This window comes from Frankliniella occidentalis, unplaced genomic scaffold (assembly GCF_000697945.3).
Source record: "Frankliniella occidentalis isolate FOCC.00 unplaced genomic scaffold, Focc_3.1 Scaffold118, whole genome shotgun sequence".
Classification (NCBI taxonomy): domain Eukaryota; kingdom Metazoa; phylum Arthropoda; class Insecta; order Thysanoptera; family Thripidae; genus Frankliniella; species Frankliniella occidentalis.
This window is the reverse complement of record NW_026267246.1, coordinates 56,521-71,174: the sequence shown is the minus strand read 5'-3', so window position 1 is coordinate 71,174 and position 14,654 is coordinate 56,521. Positions and strand designations below refer to the sequence as shown.

The 14,654-nt window shown below is 56.5% G+C and overlaps 1 protein-coding gene across 1 annotated transcript in view; it reads left to right on the top strand.

Annotated features, from left to right (window-relative positions):
• The window catches only part of LOC113204729 (uncharacterized), a gene marked incomplete at its 3' end in the record, with an annotated part of 243,415 nt that overhangs the window by 184,595 nt on the left and 44,166 nt on the right, over nucleotides 1–14,654 (top strand). The window contains exon 4 of the mRNA XM_052270342.1: nucleotides 395–495. Coding sequence (XP_052126302.1) covers nucleotides 398–495 — 98 coding nt within the window. The remainder of the gene's footprint in view (nucleotides 1–394; nucleotides 496–14,654) is intronic.

The window sequence follows — 14,654 nt, the reverse complement described above, 5'->3', positions numbered from 1 at the left end:
AGAGGGCGGGGGTGGAGTGAAGTGGAAAGGGGAGAGAAAGAGATACTACAGACGAGTGGAGTGGAAGAGGGGGAAGGGGCGCCCTCCGGGGGGGCTGCGTGGCCCGGCGCGCGTAGCCGGCGTGGCCCCCCTCCCTGGGTGCGGCCCAAGAGGGGAGGGGGGCTGCCAGAGAAGGGGTCGATGAATTGTTGAGGAAAGCGAGAGTGAAGTTGGAGAGGGGGGCGCTCTTGGCTCCCGGTCTCTACTCGAGCTCATCCTTGGTGGGGTCGGGTCGGGGGTGCTGTGTATGGCGATACTTCTGCCAGAGTGCGCGCCAAAGCGGTACCCACTTCGTATTGATTTGAAACCTAACCTTGTTCCTTTTGTGCTGACGGTCGTTGTTCTTTTGTTGCAGCCCATGGCGCAGCCCATGGCCACGCCCATGGCGCAGCCCGGCATGGCCGACAGATGGGGGGCCCGCGACCCCAAGGGGGCGAAGGGGACAGCACCAGAAGGGTAAGGTTTTTCTTATTTCTCCTTCCCTCTTGTACGTTTCTCTCTCTCTCTCTTTTTTAATCTTCAATTTTATTCCTCCCGCCCTCCCCGGCGCTTTTTCTCGTTTCCGCTACGACGCCAATCCCCCGGAATCCCGGCCGCCGTCAAACCTCGGCTATGCAATCCCATCTTCGTCTTGAGCTGTATTTTTTTTCCTCGGCTAGGCCCGGCGGCCCCCCCGAACCCCCGTTTGCTGCAACTGGGGGAACTGTCGGCGACGCTGGCTTCTCCGTCTTCATCTCTCCCCCTCTCTCGTACTGCTCCCCGTCATCCCTGGAGAGACGTCCCTCTCTCTCGCTCTCTCTCCCCCGCGCCGGACGTAGCAGATGAGGGAAGCTGCATTTTCCTCTCTGTTGATTTTAGAAAATAAGACCGAAATGAGCGCGAAAGTGTTCTTTTTTTTATCCTTCGGGTGGCGGGGTGCGACTCACCTTTATAGGAGCCTCCCAAATCCTGACGTGTTTTATCCGGGGGTTATAAACCTTTCTGCTCCGGCCCCTTAACTCCCCCGATGGACGACGCGCCTGTGCTCCGCCGAGCGCGACCGCTCTCCTCTCTTCCCCTCCGCGCCGTCGCCATTGTCCGCTGTCCTCCCGTCCCGGCCGCTGAGTCGGTCGGAGTGCCCCTGCGGCCCGGCGCGTAGGCCGCCGGCCCGACACCGCTGTCTGGCGCCCGGCCTACGCTTCCACTGACAGGCGCTCGGGCGGCCGAGTGCGATGCATGCGCCACGGTCTCGGACCCCCTTCGCCCGTAGGCGGCATCAGGCCCCCCTGCGACCCGAGCAATCCCCGGGATTGAAACAATAACTGGTCATGACTCGAAGATTGCCGACTGACTATGGTCTGAAAGTAATGGGAAACCATATATCAACCATTACAAGCAAGCAACTCACAGGTTTAATGTGCGCGTTACGTTTACGAGGCATTCCGGCCATTTGGTCCATCACCAGTGTCATCTAAACCACGGTGTTGGTCACATAAAACGAGAGTGTTAACAGCGTCGAAATAAAAATACATTTTGCAAGCGATGTCATTGAATTTTCTATAATTTAATGGGGACTTTTTTTACCGAAATATTGCACACGCATGTTTTTTTCTACTCTTCATCTTGTGTGAGCATGTAAAGCATGGAGGAGCAGGGTGGCATGGCACAGGGGGCTCTCTCTCTCTCTTAGCGAGGAAGTTAATTGCTCAGCCTGTAATCTCTCTCGGTGGTCGGCAGGGGAGAGGAGGTATAGGGTTAGGGGGGATCTGTCGTGAAAAGGAGGGGCGGGCGTAAGATCTGTAGTATAAAGGGGAAGGGGTGGGGAGGGGTTGGACAGGAAAAAAGTCGTAAAAAGGAAAAAGTAGTGCAGTTCCTCGCTCGGTGGCCGGTGGTGGCCCCCAGTCTGGCCCGGCGCCGTGAGGTGTTGTCGGCAGTAAACTGCGAGGGGATGGCTAAACCGGAGAAAGTGGTTTGACGCGCCGGTCTAAAGCGGAACGGGAAGGGAGCCCAGCGGTGGGGCGGGCGAGAGAGGGGTGGTCATTGTGACGTCTGCTGACGCGAGCAGTATCCTTGAGAGAGAGAGAGAGAGAGAGAGAGAGAGAGAGAGAGAGAGAGAGAGAGCGTCCCCGGTGCACTTAACGCCCTTACAGCGATGGGCGCCGTCCTGAAGGGGAAAGGGACCATCGAAAGGGACGGGGCGCGGCAGCCTACCCAGCCGTGAGCTGGGGCGCGCCTAAATGCAGCCGGACCTCCCCATCCTCTTGTAGCGGGTACAATACACTGCCGAAAGAAGTCGCAAGGTTGTGTTTTCTCCCTCACTTTTTTTTTGCTTGGTTTCTCGCTTCTCCCTCTCTTCTCAACGTGGTAAGGATTCGCACCAAGCGCGACTCGAAGGGGCTCGGAGTGTATCCCCTTTCCCGCCCCATCCTCCCCCCTCCTCCCTCTCTTCTCCAACCCCTCTATCCCTCTACTTCCCTTCCCCCTCCGCCCCGCACACCCGCTCAGATTTTTAATTAGATTTCCCGTGAATGTCAGGACGGGCGACACGAGCGCTGGACCAGTCTATCCTCTTAGTCGTTTTGTTTCGACGTTTCTGTTTTTCTCGCGCCGCCTTGCCGTAATTTGGCCATTTGTGATTTTATTTAGTTAGGACCCCACCAACAACCCTGCAGGTCACCTGAGCGTTATGCTTTAACCGAATCTCTTGCCTGCTTCTTACCAACCTGTTTTCGTTCATGCACTTGTTTTTCATTTTTAACGATACACTGTTGTGTTTTACTCTAATTACTAATCTTTGCAGAGTTATTGTTGTTTGGAAACATTCTTGCATCGCAGTGTACCTCTGTTGACTTCCTTTATATCTCCTCTTGCACGTAGCTTTAATCGAGTCTCTTCTCTCTCTTTCTCCATGAGGCGTAAAGTTTTACAACCGTCGTCGGCAAACGAATATGAAAAACGCGTGTCGGTTGGACAGAGAGAGAGAGAGAGAGAGAGAGAGAGAGAGATAGAGAGAGAGAGAGAAATAGAAAGAGAGGGGGGTGAGGGTGGGAGAAGGAGGGTGGGGGTGTCACGGACAGGTCCTCGACATGCGTCATTGTGCCGTGAAACTTTTTTAAGAGTCCTGCTGCTGCCAAGTCATCCTGAGACACGCCGTACACCCTCCCGCCCCGCTCCGCCCTGGGCCCTTTCGCTTTCGCATTGTGCAGACGGTCAATGTCCCGGCGGGAGAGAGGCCCTGTCGGTGGGGAGGGAGGAGGTCCTGGCGATGAGGTCCCGTGTGCCCGGTCGCCCGGAAGAGAAGGGTACTGTGTACTTGGGTGACCCCTTGTGCTGTACACTGCCTTCCTTGTGCAGCTTCGCCGGCAGACGGACGCGCACACAGAGACTCGCGAGACAGAGCAAGGCTGGCGGAATTCCCTTTTCATGCCGCACCCCCTCTGATATAGAGGACGAAAAATTCCTCATCATCGTAACATTCGCTTTGCGTCGTGGAAAAGAAAAGAGGCACGCGCTCGTGCCGTGCGATATGGCGGCGCTGGCGTGTAGAGGGGGGGGGGGGGAATCGGAAATGAGAAATACGCTGTCACACCGACGTAATGGGAGGCTCCGCTACGCCCCTCCATGCCCCGTGTTACCCTGCTGCTGCACAGTACGGTGAGGCTGAGAAGAGAGGAGCACCCCAAGCAGCAGGGACACAAGGTACTCGTGATCAGGTCGTAGCCCCCCGTTTTTCGCCGCTTTTAATGCTGCACATTTCGACATAATTAAGCACTTTGCGCAACACCGTATACCACCGATTCCAACTTCCTCTCTCCCTCTGTCCTATTCGGTTGCCTTCCCCCGCCTTCGCTCTCACTACAGACGCCAGGGGGCAGCGACCTGGCTCCTCGGTTCAGACTGGGAAGTTCAGGGTCGCTGTGCAGTACAAGTACAGTACTGGGGAGGAGGGTTGCAGGTACTGGAGGAGGGGGCGCGTCTTTGATGGAGAAGGCAGTCGCTCTGGATCTAGATCTCTCTATGTCTAGACCTATCTCTCATTGTCAGTGTTTGACTGGAGAATAATACCTCTTGTCTGGAGGAGGCATTTACCTTTCGCGTCGTCTAAACGGCAGCACACGAATACTTGCCAGATTGGCAAATACCTCCGCAACCTCCGCAGTCCTCAGGGGGCGGCTGCCGAGGGGAGCGCGTTGCGTTGCCCAGCGCCTCGGGGCCTCGACGAGCTCGCTCCCTTTTATTTTGAATTTTTGATTGTTTGAGAAAGAATTGGGGGAAGAGGGGGGGTAGAAGGGGGCAGCAGTAAGCCTCGTTCACAGTGGAAAAAGTATGGTAAAAAAAATGTCAACGGTGCGCGACGCCCAAGTAGCCGCGGGGCAAATGCGACTGGTTGAGGGGAGAGGCCGATGGGGGAAATGAGCACATCGGATTTAGATATTCTCGCTGATCTGTATTCAGAGGCCTGGAGGCCGACGAGGCAGGTCAGGCAAAGGCACGGCGCCAAGCTGAAGCCGGCTTCACCGCGGGGTTCCAATGGCGCATGGTATATATGGCAGAGGAACTCTTAAATCACAAAAGCAAAATTAGACTGAACATATTGTAGCCATCTTCCACCATATTTCGCACTAAACACCGTTCCTACCGAGTGAAGCGCATTTGCTGATTCAAAACAATTCCCGTTTGCTACTCGGCCCGACTGCCCGCCCGACTGCTGTTTTCTCGAGTGGCAAGAAACATTTCCAGTTCGCTGTTTCGCTGTGCACCGGGTGCTTTTGCTCGACGCTCGCTCAGCGAGAAGTGTGTTTCGAGTGGGGCGAAAAGTAGCCGAAGCGTTTTGTGTTTTAACGAGGCACCTGTTGCCCGCCGTGGTGGAACCGTTTTGTCGTTTAAATGCGGCCGCGTCGCCGGGTGGGGCGGGGCCGGAACGGAGCGGGGCGGGTGCGGGGCGGAGCTACGCTTGACTGCCACCATGCGAGTGCGGGGCGGTACGGCGGTACGCGGGTTGAAATTAATTTTTCCCTTGCGACTTTCCGTCACATCCATCCTTTCCTCTCTCGCGACTCTGCTCCCAATGAATCAGCCGTGTCACACACACACACTCTCTCTCTCTCACACACACATACTGCCGCAATGCAATTTCACACAAGCGCGGGAGGTGATATTTAGATGGTGTTTGCAGTGGGTGACTCATGTGCCTCGCTGTGCACTGTGTGTGTGTGTGTGTGTGTGTGTGTCCAGGGCTCATAGCGCACCTGCACTGTGTGCGCAATGGATTATCTCTGACCCACCAAATAACGCAAGGGCGTTGAGCTAGAGAGAGAGAGAGAGAGAGAGAGAGAGGGGGGGGGCGGGGAGCTGCATTATGAATGGCAAACGCGCACGCAGGCGGGGCGGGGCTGGGCAGTAGCAGGCCGTTGCACTCGCCGCGTCGCCGGTGTGAGCAACTCGCGAAATGAAATGAAGAGCTTTTTGCGGAGCGCAAGTAGTATCGTCGCATATGCTGCAAATCTCAAACGTGCGCTCGCGGACCTGGCCGGACAGAAACACACACACACACCTACAACCCCCGCGACGAACGACGATGTAACAACTTTCCGCGTCATAATTTTCGCCAGTATTCGCGCGCGCTTTTTTTAAAAATTGCCGCGCGGCGCGTCGTCATGTAATAAAGCTCCACCTGCTCCTCCCGGCTTGTGCGCCCGCTCGTCTCCATATTGCGGGGCGGGGACGGCTGTCTGTTGTGTCGGACGGATGACGCACCTGCCTGCCGTATCAGCGCGCGCCATTACCCGCACCGCCCCATCACACGATTGCAAAGAGGCGCACAGTTCTTTCTCTTCGTCCCTGCAGCGCGGTTTCCGTATTTTTTTTCCACCCGCCTTGCGGGTTTTATTCGGCGTGCAATTGTGTTTGGGCGTGGTCCTCCTCCCCACCATTGTGGTGGTGGAGGCGTCGTCAGGAAAGAATTCGCCTCTGGTACCTCTGGAGAAAGAGAGACTCCCCTGCTCCGAGGTTTCTCAAAGCTCAAGGTGGGGCACCTTCCTAGCTCACTGCACTGTTTAAATGTCTCTTTTGAGAGACTTTCCCCCGGGTCTCTCACTCAAGGTTGTACCCTCCTCGCCCGGTGCACAGTTGGATATATCTCTGTGGTACCCCTGAAGGGACCTTCTTCCGGGTTTCTCGCTCAGGTACCCTCCTTGCCGCCTGTATATACTTACTACACTGTTGGCGGTCCCTCGGGCCGGGGTGGACGGGGCGGCGTTGTATTTAACGAGGGTCTGCTATCTTCGTGCGGAGAGGTCAGAGGCCGGCCCAGCAGGCCAGGGGACTTTGTGTCCGAGAGGGGCACAGGGGGAAGGAGGAGGAACTGCTCCTGGGGCCTGGAGTACACTTCCTACGTAGGGAGAGCAGCACCAGCACAGAAGCAGGGGGAGGAGGAGGGTGGAAGAGACCGTCGTCGTCGCCGCCGCCGTCGTCGTCTTGGCGACAGAAACGCGTACCGCGGTCGTAACACCGCGTTAAGGTGCTGGAGAGGGCCCTTTTATTGTCTCTTGAGGACGGTAGAGGGGAAGGGGGGGAGGCAGTAAGGATCGCGACGGCCGTGTTTGTGTTGGCTGTGTGTTTGTGCGTGCGTGTGTGCGTGTCCCGAGAGCAGTGGTGGTGGTGTGACCAGGCCCGGCAGGCGCAGTCTCGCCTCTTCGCCCCAAAGATACACTAAGTCTAAGAGGATTGCCGCGCACGCTACCGCGCCGCCCCACTCTTCCAGAGGGCGCCCCCGCCCCGCACGACACCTTGAGCGCCGCGCACTAACCGCACACACGCATTGTGCAGCCTTTCTTCCCACACACTGCCGCTCCTCCAGCACCAGTAAGACGCTTCCGGCAGCACGTGTATCACAGTCCAGGCGGTATGGCTCAGGCCCGTGGGGCGGCCGGCTGCTAATCCCGGCAAAGGAATCCTCTTTGGCGCTGATGATGACTGGACGGGAAACCCTTTTTATCCGACGAGAGGGCCGCGCCCCGCCCGGACGCTCGTACCTTTCCGGAAGGATTGCTTTATGTCTCTCTATCTCTCTCTCCCTCTCCCCCTCCCACGGGCGAGGTATTTTTGTGTGCGCCCCCTCCCCCGCCCCCATCGTTCGTAATAACTTATATAAACTCTCGGCGGGAATGGAGCCCAGTGTGTGCGCTGCCACACCGGGTTTGTCTTTGGCCGCCGCGTTACGTCTTGCTCGATCCTGTGACTTACGCTACTGCCTCCGCCGCTGTCGCCGCCGCCGTCCTGCTGGCCGAGCCCTCCTCCACCACCAGCCTCCCCCCTCCTACACGTTTGGCACACAGCGTTTGTCGTCGTCGCAAATCCCTTGTTGTTTGTTTACCTCGCGAAATGATTTCGCCCCTACTTTGCCCCTCTCGTCCCTGGCGCTGCCCTTGATGTCCACACACACGCGCGCGTCTGCTCCAGGAGCAGGACGAGGACGCCCTCCATCTCCACATTGTAGTCGCACCCTCCCCATCCTGCTGCTGCCTGGCCCTCATGCAGTGCAGCGAGGTGCCCCCGCCCCGCTCCGCCCAACGTTGCGCCGTGATGGCCAGATAAACTTTGCGCGCGCGCTGCCCATGCCCATGAATCCCATGACCGCGACGTACAAAGCGCCATAAAGCCATGAAGCCCCTCGTGTCCATAAAGCGGTGCCGTCCCGTCGCAAGAAGTTCTTCCGCCGCCACTAAAGCTTGCCCGGCCAGCGGAGAGTGACCGCATAGCCCGGCCCGGCCCAACCACCCCAAGGTGCCCGCGGCCGGCAGGCTGGACACCGCTAAGATGGAGTGAAATATTTAATCCATTTTTTATTGCTCTGACCAAAAGTTATAAAAACATCGGTGGTCATAAAAGAAAGAATTATACATACATACATATATGGAAACTTCCCTTTCCGCACCTTCCTTGCCGCTCGCACCACTACTGTGTTAAACCCAAGAATAATAATGATTGGACGTCAGAGTGGCTTATTAGATAGCGAGTACCCAGAAAGTGCGTCCGCCATCAGCCTGTACGAAACTCTCTCTTCAGCCTCTGCAAGCTATCGTAGCACCTGACAGGTAGGCAACACCTTGCCTGTAAGACATGAATGTTCGGCGGGCTGGCCTACCCCAAATGTCGCAGGCGCGGAGCTCTCGGCACTTTTGCAGCGAATAATAAATTTGGGGGGGAAACAGCGACGTAATACTTTCTGGACGATCCCTTTCGACGTTTGACGGCGAGTGCGTCGTGCGCCTGTGCGGGTGGTGCGCGGCGCGGCGGGAGAGGCGGTGCGGTGAGACAGTAAAACCGCCGGCGGCAAGAGAACCGTCGCCGGTAAAACCCTACGCTGCTTGCCAAAGCTTTATTGATCGTTAAAGTCGCATTAGTGCTGCACCGCCTGCTTGCCGCCGGTGCAGCGAGAGGGTGGCAGCCGCCTTCCCCATGTCGCTGTCGAGCCGTCGCGTACCTGGTGGAGAAGGGGGGGGGGGGCGCTGGCCTTGAGCTGACGTCTGCTGCTCCGGGAATAGAACGACGTGCAGCCTCCTCGCGCGGGACGACGGGGTACAGCGGAGCCCTCTCAGCCCGCGGACAGGCGCGCTGCGGAGCAGCGCATAGCACTCTCTCGTCATTAATTCAAGTGACGTTTGCATTCTCAATGGCGGCAGCAGCACTCCACTCCGTCTGCTCGTATCAGCCACGCCCTGTCCCCCCCACACCCCCTCACCCGGAGAAACAGCAGCGCGCGGCAATTTTCTTTTTCATTTTTTTTTTGTTTTCCTACCCAAGAGTAGCCCACTTGACGTTATTTTCTTTTTTCTCTTCCTTTTTTTTTATTGCAAACTAATCCCCGCGCTCGCTGCTGCTGCTTTGAGATGCACTCCATCATTGATGAGTCGTATCCCGCCACTACGATACTAACCCACTTCCTGGAGAGCTACTCTCTCTCTCTCTCTCTCTCTCTCTCTCTCTCTCTCTCTCTCTCTCTCTCTCTCTCTCTCGGTGTGCTACTCACCGCCGTGTGTAATCCTCCCGCGGGCCCTGCTGCGGCGGGCGGCCCGCTGCGCCCGCCCGGATTCCCCGGATTCTCTTACACGGCTGCACGATCATGGCGCAGCTCATGGTGGTGCCCAACGCCGCTCGCCTCCTCCCATGCATAATGTTGGAAAGAGAGAGAGAGAGAGAGAGAGAGAGAGAGAGAGAGAGATTTCCCCCCGTGAGAGCACACTTTTGCTCCATACACTTATTGCTCGTGCACCTTCATTCGCGGAATATATGTATGGCACCGTGTACATGTGCTCTTTACAGGTTGGGTCGTCGTGAGGCAGTTTTTTCCCCTTGGAAAAAATATGCTCATGGCTGTTGTATAGCTTTTAAGGGAATGGACCCCTACTCCTTACCTCCCCCCACTCCGCGTTGCTTTAGGCCGGGGCCTCGTCAGGCGCGAGGGCCGCGGCCTGAACTGCGCCGCGAGGCGGCTATCCCCCGGCACCACCTGCGGCACTACAACACGGCCTCTGTGGTATGGACACACTTAAAGGATAGCGCCTCGCTCTAGGCCTCGCTCTTACACGCCTCCACCGCCTAATTACTATTCGCGGCCGCCATCTGTTTGCGCTGCTATCGTAATGGGCCGCGCACCGAGCGAGCGGCCTGCAGATAATTCATTTTGAACAACTAGGGCGGTATCTGAAGTCCTTTTTTGCGTTTTCACTACTTATTTACTGCTACATTTTTTTTAACTTATTAATTTTTCCATTTTTATCTTCACATTGAAATGTTTGTGAATATTTTTTTTGATGTGGTATAAGTTCCCATTAACTTGTCGGCTGTTATTTCGTACTAGCCTACGATGTTTGGCTGCTAGTTTAGAGCCTATGTGCCAGCAGGTTGGGGTGGCGCCCCTCTTTTTTTCATCGACTTGACTCGAGCCGCGAGCGAGCAGCGGCCCGAGGCTTGGCCTGTCAATTTTATTCGTCAGCCCCCCCCCCTTCCTCTTCCCTCCTTGTGTGCCCCCCTCCCCTCCCCTTCTAAGGGTGGTCGGGCTGAGAGCTCTTGGCTTTGCGTGCCTCTGGGTGACAAGCGTCCGAAAAGAAGGCCCTCTGCTCTTTCTGTCTCTCTTTCGCTCTCGAGTCTCGGCATGGTTCCCAGGCGTGAAAGATGGAGAGAGATACACGGAAGAGGAAGGTGGTGGAGTCGAGGTCTTGGATGGTGACGAGCCGAGCGGCGGCAGCTCGGGAGGAACTTGGCCGAGCCGGGTCCGGACGGGGCCCCGAGCCGCGCCCCTGACCACTTGTAAATGCGCGCTTGAAAAGTGTTTAGCTATGCAGAACGGCCCCTCTCTCCCGCCAACGCCGCCGTGCTGAGCTCTGCCCGTCCTTATTCCCTAATCCACTGATTGAAATTCGCCTTTAGGATCCTATTTTTTGTACCTCCCTCTTTTTTCCCCTCACCTTGGCCGAACCCTGCTGCTTCTTCGTCCTCCTGCTACTGCTGCAGGTTTTTCCCCCAGAAGTGGCTCATCTTGACCAAAGCCGCCGCCGGCGTGGGTCTGGGTGGGCCGGGCCGAAAGGTCCGAGCCGCTGGCCGCCTGGCCTCTGACCGCATCAGAGAGGCCGTGCTCATAGTGTGCGGGCTTTGCGGCGGGGAGGAGGCGAGGCCCGGCCCGGCTCCGAGACCATCCTTTTCGTGCCTGTCTGACCTGGTTTCCTCGGCCCCTGCCACGTTGCCCCCCAACTTGTCCGCCCGACAGCGCGCCGGCGGACCCCCCGAGCTGCCTGCTGTCCGTTTCGTTGATAATGAAAATTGAATCAGCCGGTCCGTTCGGGTCTCAAACCGGGACCGTGACGCTGCTGCTGCGCGCGCGGGGCCTAGAAGCGAGAGGTCAGGGGTCGTGGGGACAGGGACGGAGACCGTGTTGTTCATCCGGGCGCGCGTCCTGGGCCCAAAGGACGTGGCTGTCGGATAATTCGATCTACACTAAATCCCCGTTCGAGCCGAGATTCAGTTTGATATAATTTAATAATTATGTCCGCACTATAATGGAATTTTCATGGCCGGCCCTTCACTTGCCAAGCTCTCTTCCCTCTGCCCCCTCTCGCCCCTCTCGCTCAACTCGTCTGCCCTCTGCTCGTCTCGTGTCTCTCTCCCTCTCCCTCTCTCTCTCTCTCTCTCTCTCTCTCTCTCTCTCTCTTTCTCTTTCTCTCTCCCCCCTCCTTCCCTCGCTCTCATCAGTTCTCTTCGGTGTCGACGGAAGTCAATCCAGTGATGGAATTCCTGAAAATTATTGAGCTGTGATGTGATTGAATTATCCCCATTTGGGGATGGGGGTGTGCCTGTGCCGTTGGGCTTCTGCATGGGGCGGGCGTTGTGGGTGGGGTGAGGGGTGGAGTAAGAGAGAGGGAGAGGGGGGGAATGGGTTTTCAGCCGTCGGTCCAAGGCAGCATAAAATTTCCTTGGTCAAATCTAGGCGGTCGGGGTGGGCCGGCCGTCCATCTCCAACACGGTACGGATCTCCATTGCAAACCAAGTCGGGGAGGCCGTAAACTTGGCCGCCTCGGCCGGATGAGCAGACATCAGGGATTCACACTCACACCCACAAAGAGACACAGACAGACACGGACACGCTGACTCGGGTATGGGCCGAAGAGTGACGTCCCACCGCGTTCCACCCCAGAGGAAAAAAAAATCTACTTCACACGTCGTGCAACATTGGCGGCGGTCCCTGCCAAATAACCACCCTACCACAGCAAAGCTGGTGTCGTGGTTCGAAAAGAGGGAACCGGGGGAATGGGAGTACGGAGCTCTCTTTCTATTTCTTGCTCCGTTACCGATAGCGTGGATTGGAGTGGCTGGCGCCCCAGAAGGCCGAGGCCGTTCCGGCACGATGAAGGCGAAATCTTTTGGACGTGATTCCGACTGACAATTTGTATTCGGTTTCCTTTCCCGATGTCTGTGCTTTTACTTGTACTTCTGGTTATTTTGCCTCTTACTAATAAATGTTTTTCTTCTTTCGTGCCAACAGGTAAGAAAGGTCCGCGCAAGGAGGCCTGATCTCGGGGGGCCCTGATTTGGAACAATCGTCCCTCGTCGTCGAGTCCGTAAGCACAATTTGTAGCACCAAACCGACAGGCCGCAAGGAAGAAAAATAATATAGCCCCCTATCTAATCGTAACCGAGAATCTAGGAAAATTAGTTTTATAACAAGTTATTTGCAACCCCGCCGCAGCGCCGCGGGATCTGATAAAGTTGATCGCTGCACGACGTGCGTGAGGGGGTGCGGGCTGCGGGGCTGGACGGGCGCATGTTGTTGAACAGCGTCGCGGTGGCGTTCGAGCCACGGCCTCGTTGGCGGGGACAAATCGGACGCGATTCGGACGCGCCGAGCAGCACGGCGTGTTTTATGTCCAAGAGGAGGATTAATTAGCGGCATCTTTCGGTCCGCGCGGCGACAGGAAACACGTCAGGGCGTGGGGCGGGGAGCGAGGCGGGCGTGGCGGGGCGGGGCGGGGCGGGGCACCCCTTTCCTTGCTGAGGGCGAGAATAATTAACGACATCAGCGACACATTTGCTGCAATCCTCCTCACCTCCTCTGCTCACCTGCCCTTGCCCCCCTCCCCTTTCCCCTTTCGCTTCGCCCTCCGCTTCCACTCCGTCATCCCCCTGCTTTTGCTACACGGAGGGCGAGGACTACAGGATGAGTCTGGAGTGGACCGTTTTCCGGGTGAGAAATTAGGGACCAAGTGACATTGCGCGTCGGTGCCTCTCTCATTCTCTCTCTCTCTCTCTCTCTCTCTCTCTCTCTCTCTCTCTCTGAATCCTTTCCGGCGAAAGGTTTCTACAGCAGGTCCCTGCTCTTGTGCACAACAAAAATAAGGGGGTAAAAAACTTTCAGTAGAATTTGTTTGCGCCACCTTATTTAAGCGGTGTTGACTAATTAAATTGAGGGACTGATTATACCAGCAGTATTCTCCCTCTCTCACCCTCTACTCTGTCTGGATCGTGGTCCAATTTCACTCACCCGACCCATTTTTGTGGCCGCTAATTACCCTAAATTTCTCGTATACGTCCAACTTTTGGGTCTCGCGTTCGGTTCGTTTGACTGCCTCGCGGGTAATTGGGTATCGAGTCCCGTGCGGGGAGTTCCTCGATCGGAACTTTCATCCTGGCGTCCTGCGGCGTGGAGGGGGTTGGAGAAAGGTCCGCTTCGTCCTCTTCTTAGAGATTGTCTGCAAACTTCACAGCGCGCTATTTTCCTTCTTATTTTCGGGTTTTTAACCTCCGACAGAAAAAAGCAAGATGCGTGCCGTGTCTAACTATGTGTCTCGAATGAAAGAATCACCGAATTCCTCAAACACTTTAACTCTTGTTAATATGTGCCTAGCAAAATCAGCACCAGCACAGTATGCATGCCGATTTCAGACCCGAAACACACTGTAGATTTACAGGCTGCACGTGCGCGTTAGATAATATAAGTTACATACAGTTTTACGAGTGTACCGCCTCCTCTCTTTCCCCCTCCCTCCCTCTCCTTTCCTCCCTCTCAGGTGGCTGATATTGCAAATATAATTGCGCGGCCAATGCGTAACAGCAGTTTGTAATTGGGTTTCACGAGTTGGCTCCAAGAGGTGCTGTGCCGTGTCGGCGCGTTGAATAAGTTGAACGAGGCTCGGTGGGCAGAGGTGTGTGAGGAGAGAGAGAAACACAAGAGACAGAGGGGCTGTGTGTGTGAAACGTGTCTTGCCAAACTAATTAATCCTTTTGGTGATTTATGGCACACACCGCGCTTGTGCCAAGAAGTCCCCCCGAAATCGTCCTGTTTGGAATAGAAAATGGAAGAAATTATGGAGCAGACAGTCGGGGGATTGAGATAGAGGAAGAGATTGCAGCAGACGACCCACTGCGGTCTTCAGTTCGGTGTGCAGCGCAGTGTCGCTGTGTGCCGGCGGGGTTGTGACTGCGCCTCGGCCGACGACCCCGCCTCGCCCCCACTGCTGCTCCCTGCCGCGCCATGCCACGCCACGCCCCGCCACGCCCCGCCACGCCCCGCCACGCCCCGCCACGCCCCGCCACGCCCCTCTAGGGCACGCCCCCCTCGGCCCGGAAGTGATTCGGAAACTCATCGGAATCATGGTGCGACAGTGGGGATGGACAGGGGCGCTGGTGGGAGGGAGTCGCTCGACGTGGCGGCGATAGAAAACTGCAGAAACTCCCCTTTTTATACTGAAATTTTTGTCAGGAAAGAAAGGTTATAAGTAAACCGCTTGTTTTGTACTGCAGGAAACAGGTGGGATCTTTTTTTTCTGTTTTCTCTGTTTACGAAATGAACGTTTGATAAGGTTACGTTCGACATTTTCGCTTGATCCTGCTAGGTAATCACGATGTGATCACCGGCGTCGTCGGCTGCGCGGCCGCCCCCCTTTGCAATCCAAGCTTATAGGATGAAAAAATATTTTTATATTGATGTCGGCTGAAATTGACGGCGCCCAGCCGACGGGGCGTGGCGGGGCGGGGTCTGCGGTCGCCTCTGCCTTTATGACTTTTCATATGACTTCCACGAGCACAATCAGTGGGCGCCAAGCGAGGGTGGCGGGGCGGGGTCTGCGGGGCCCACGCGGCAC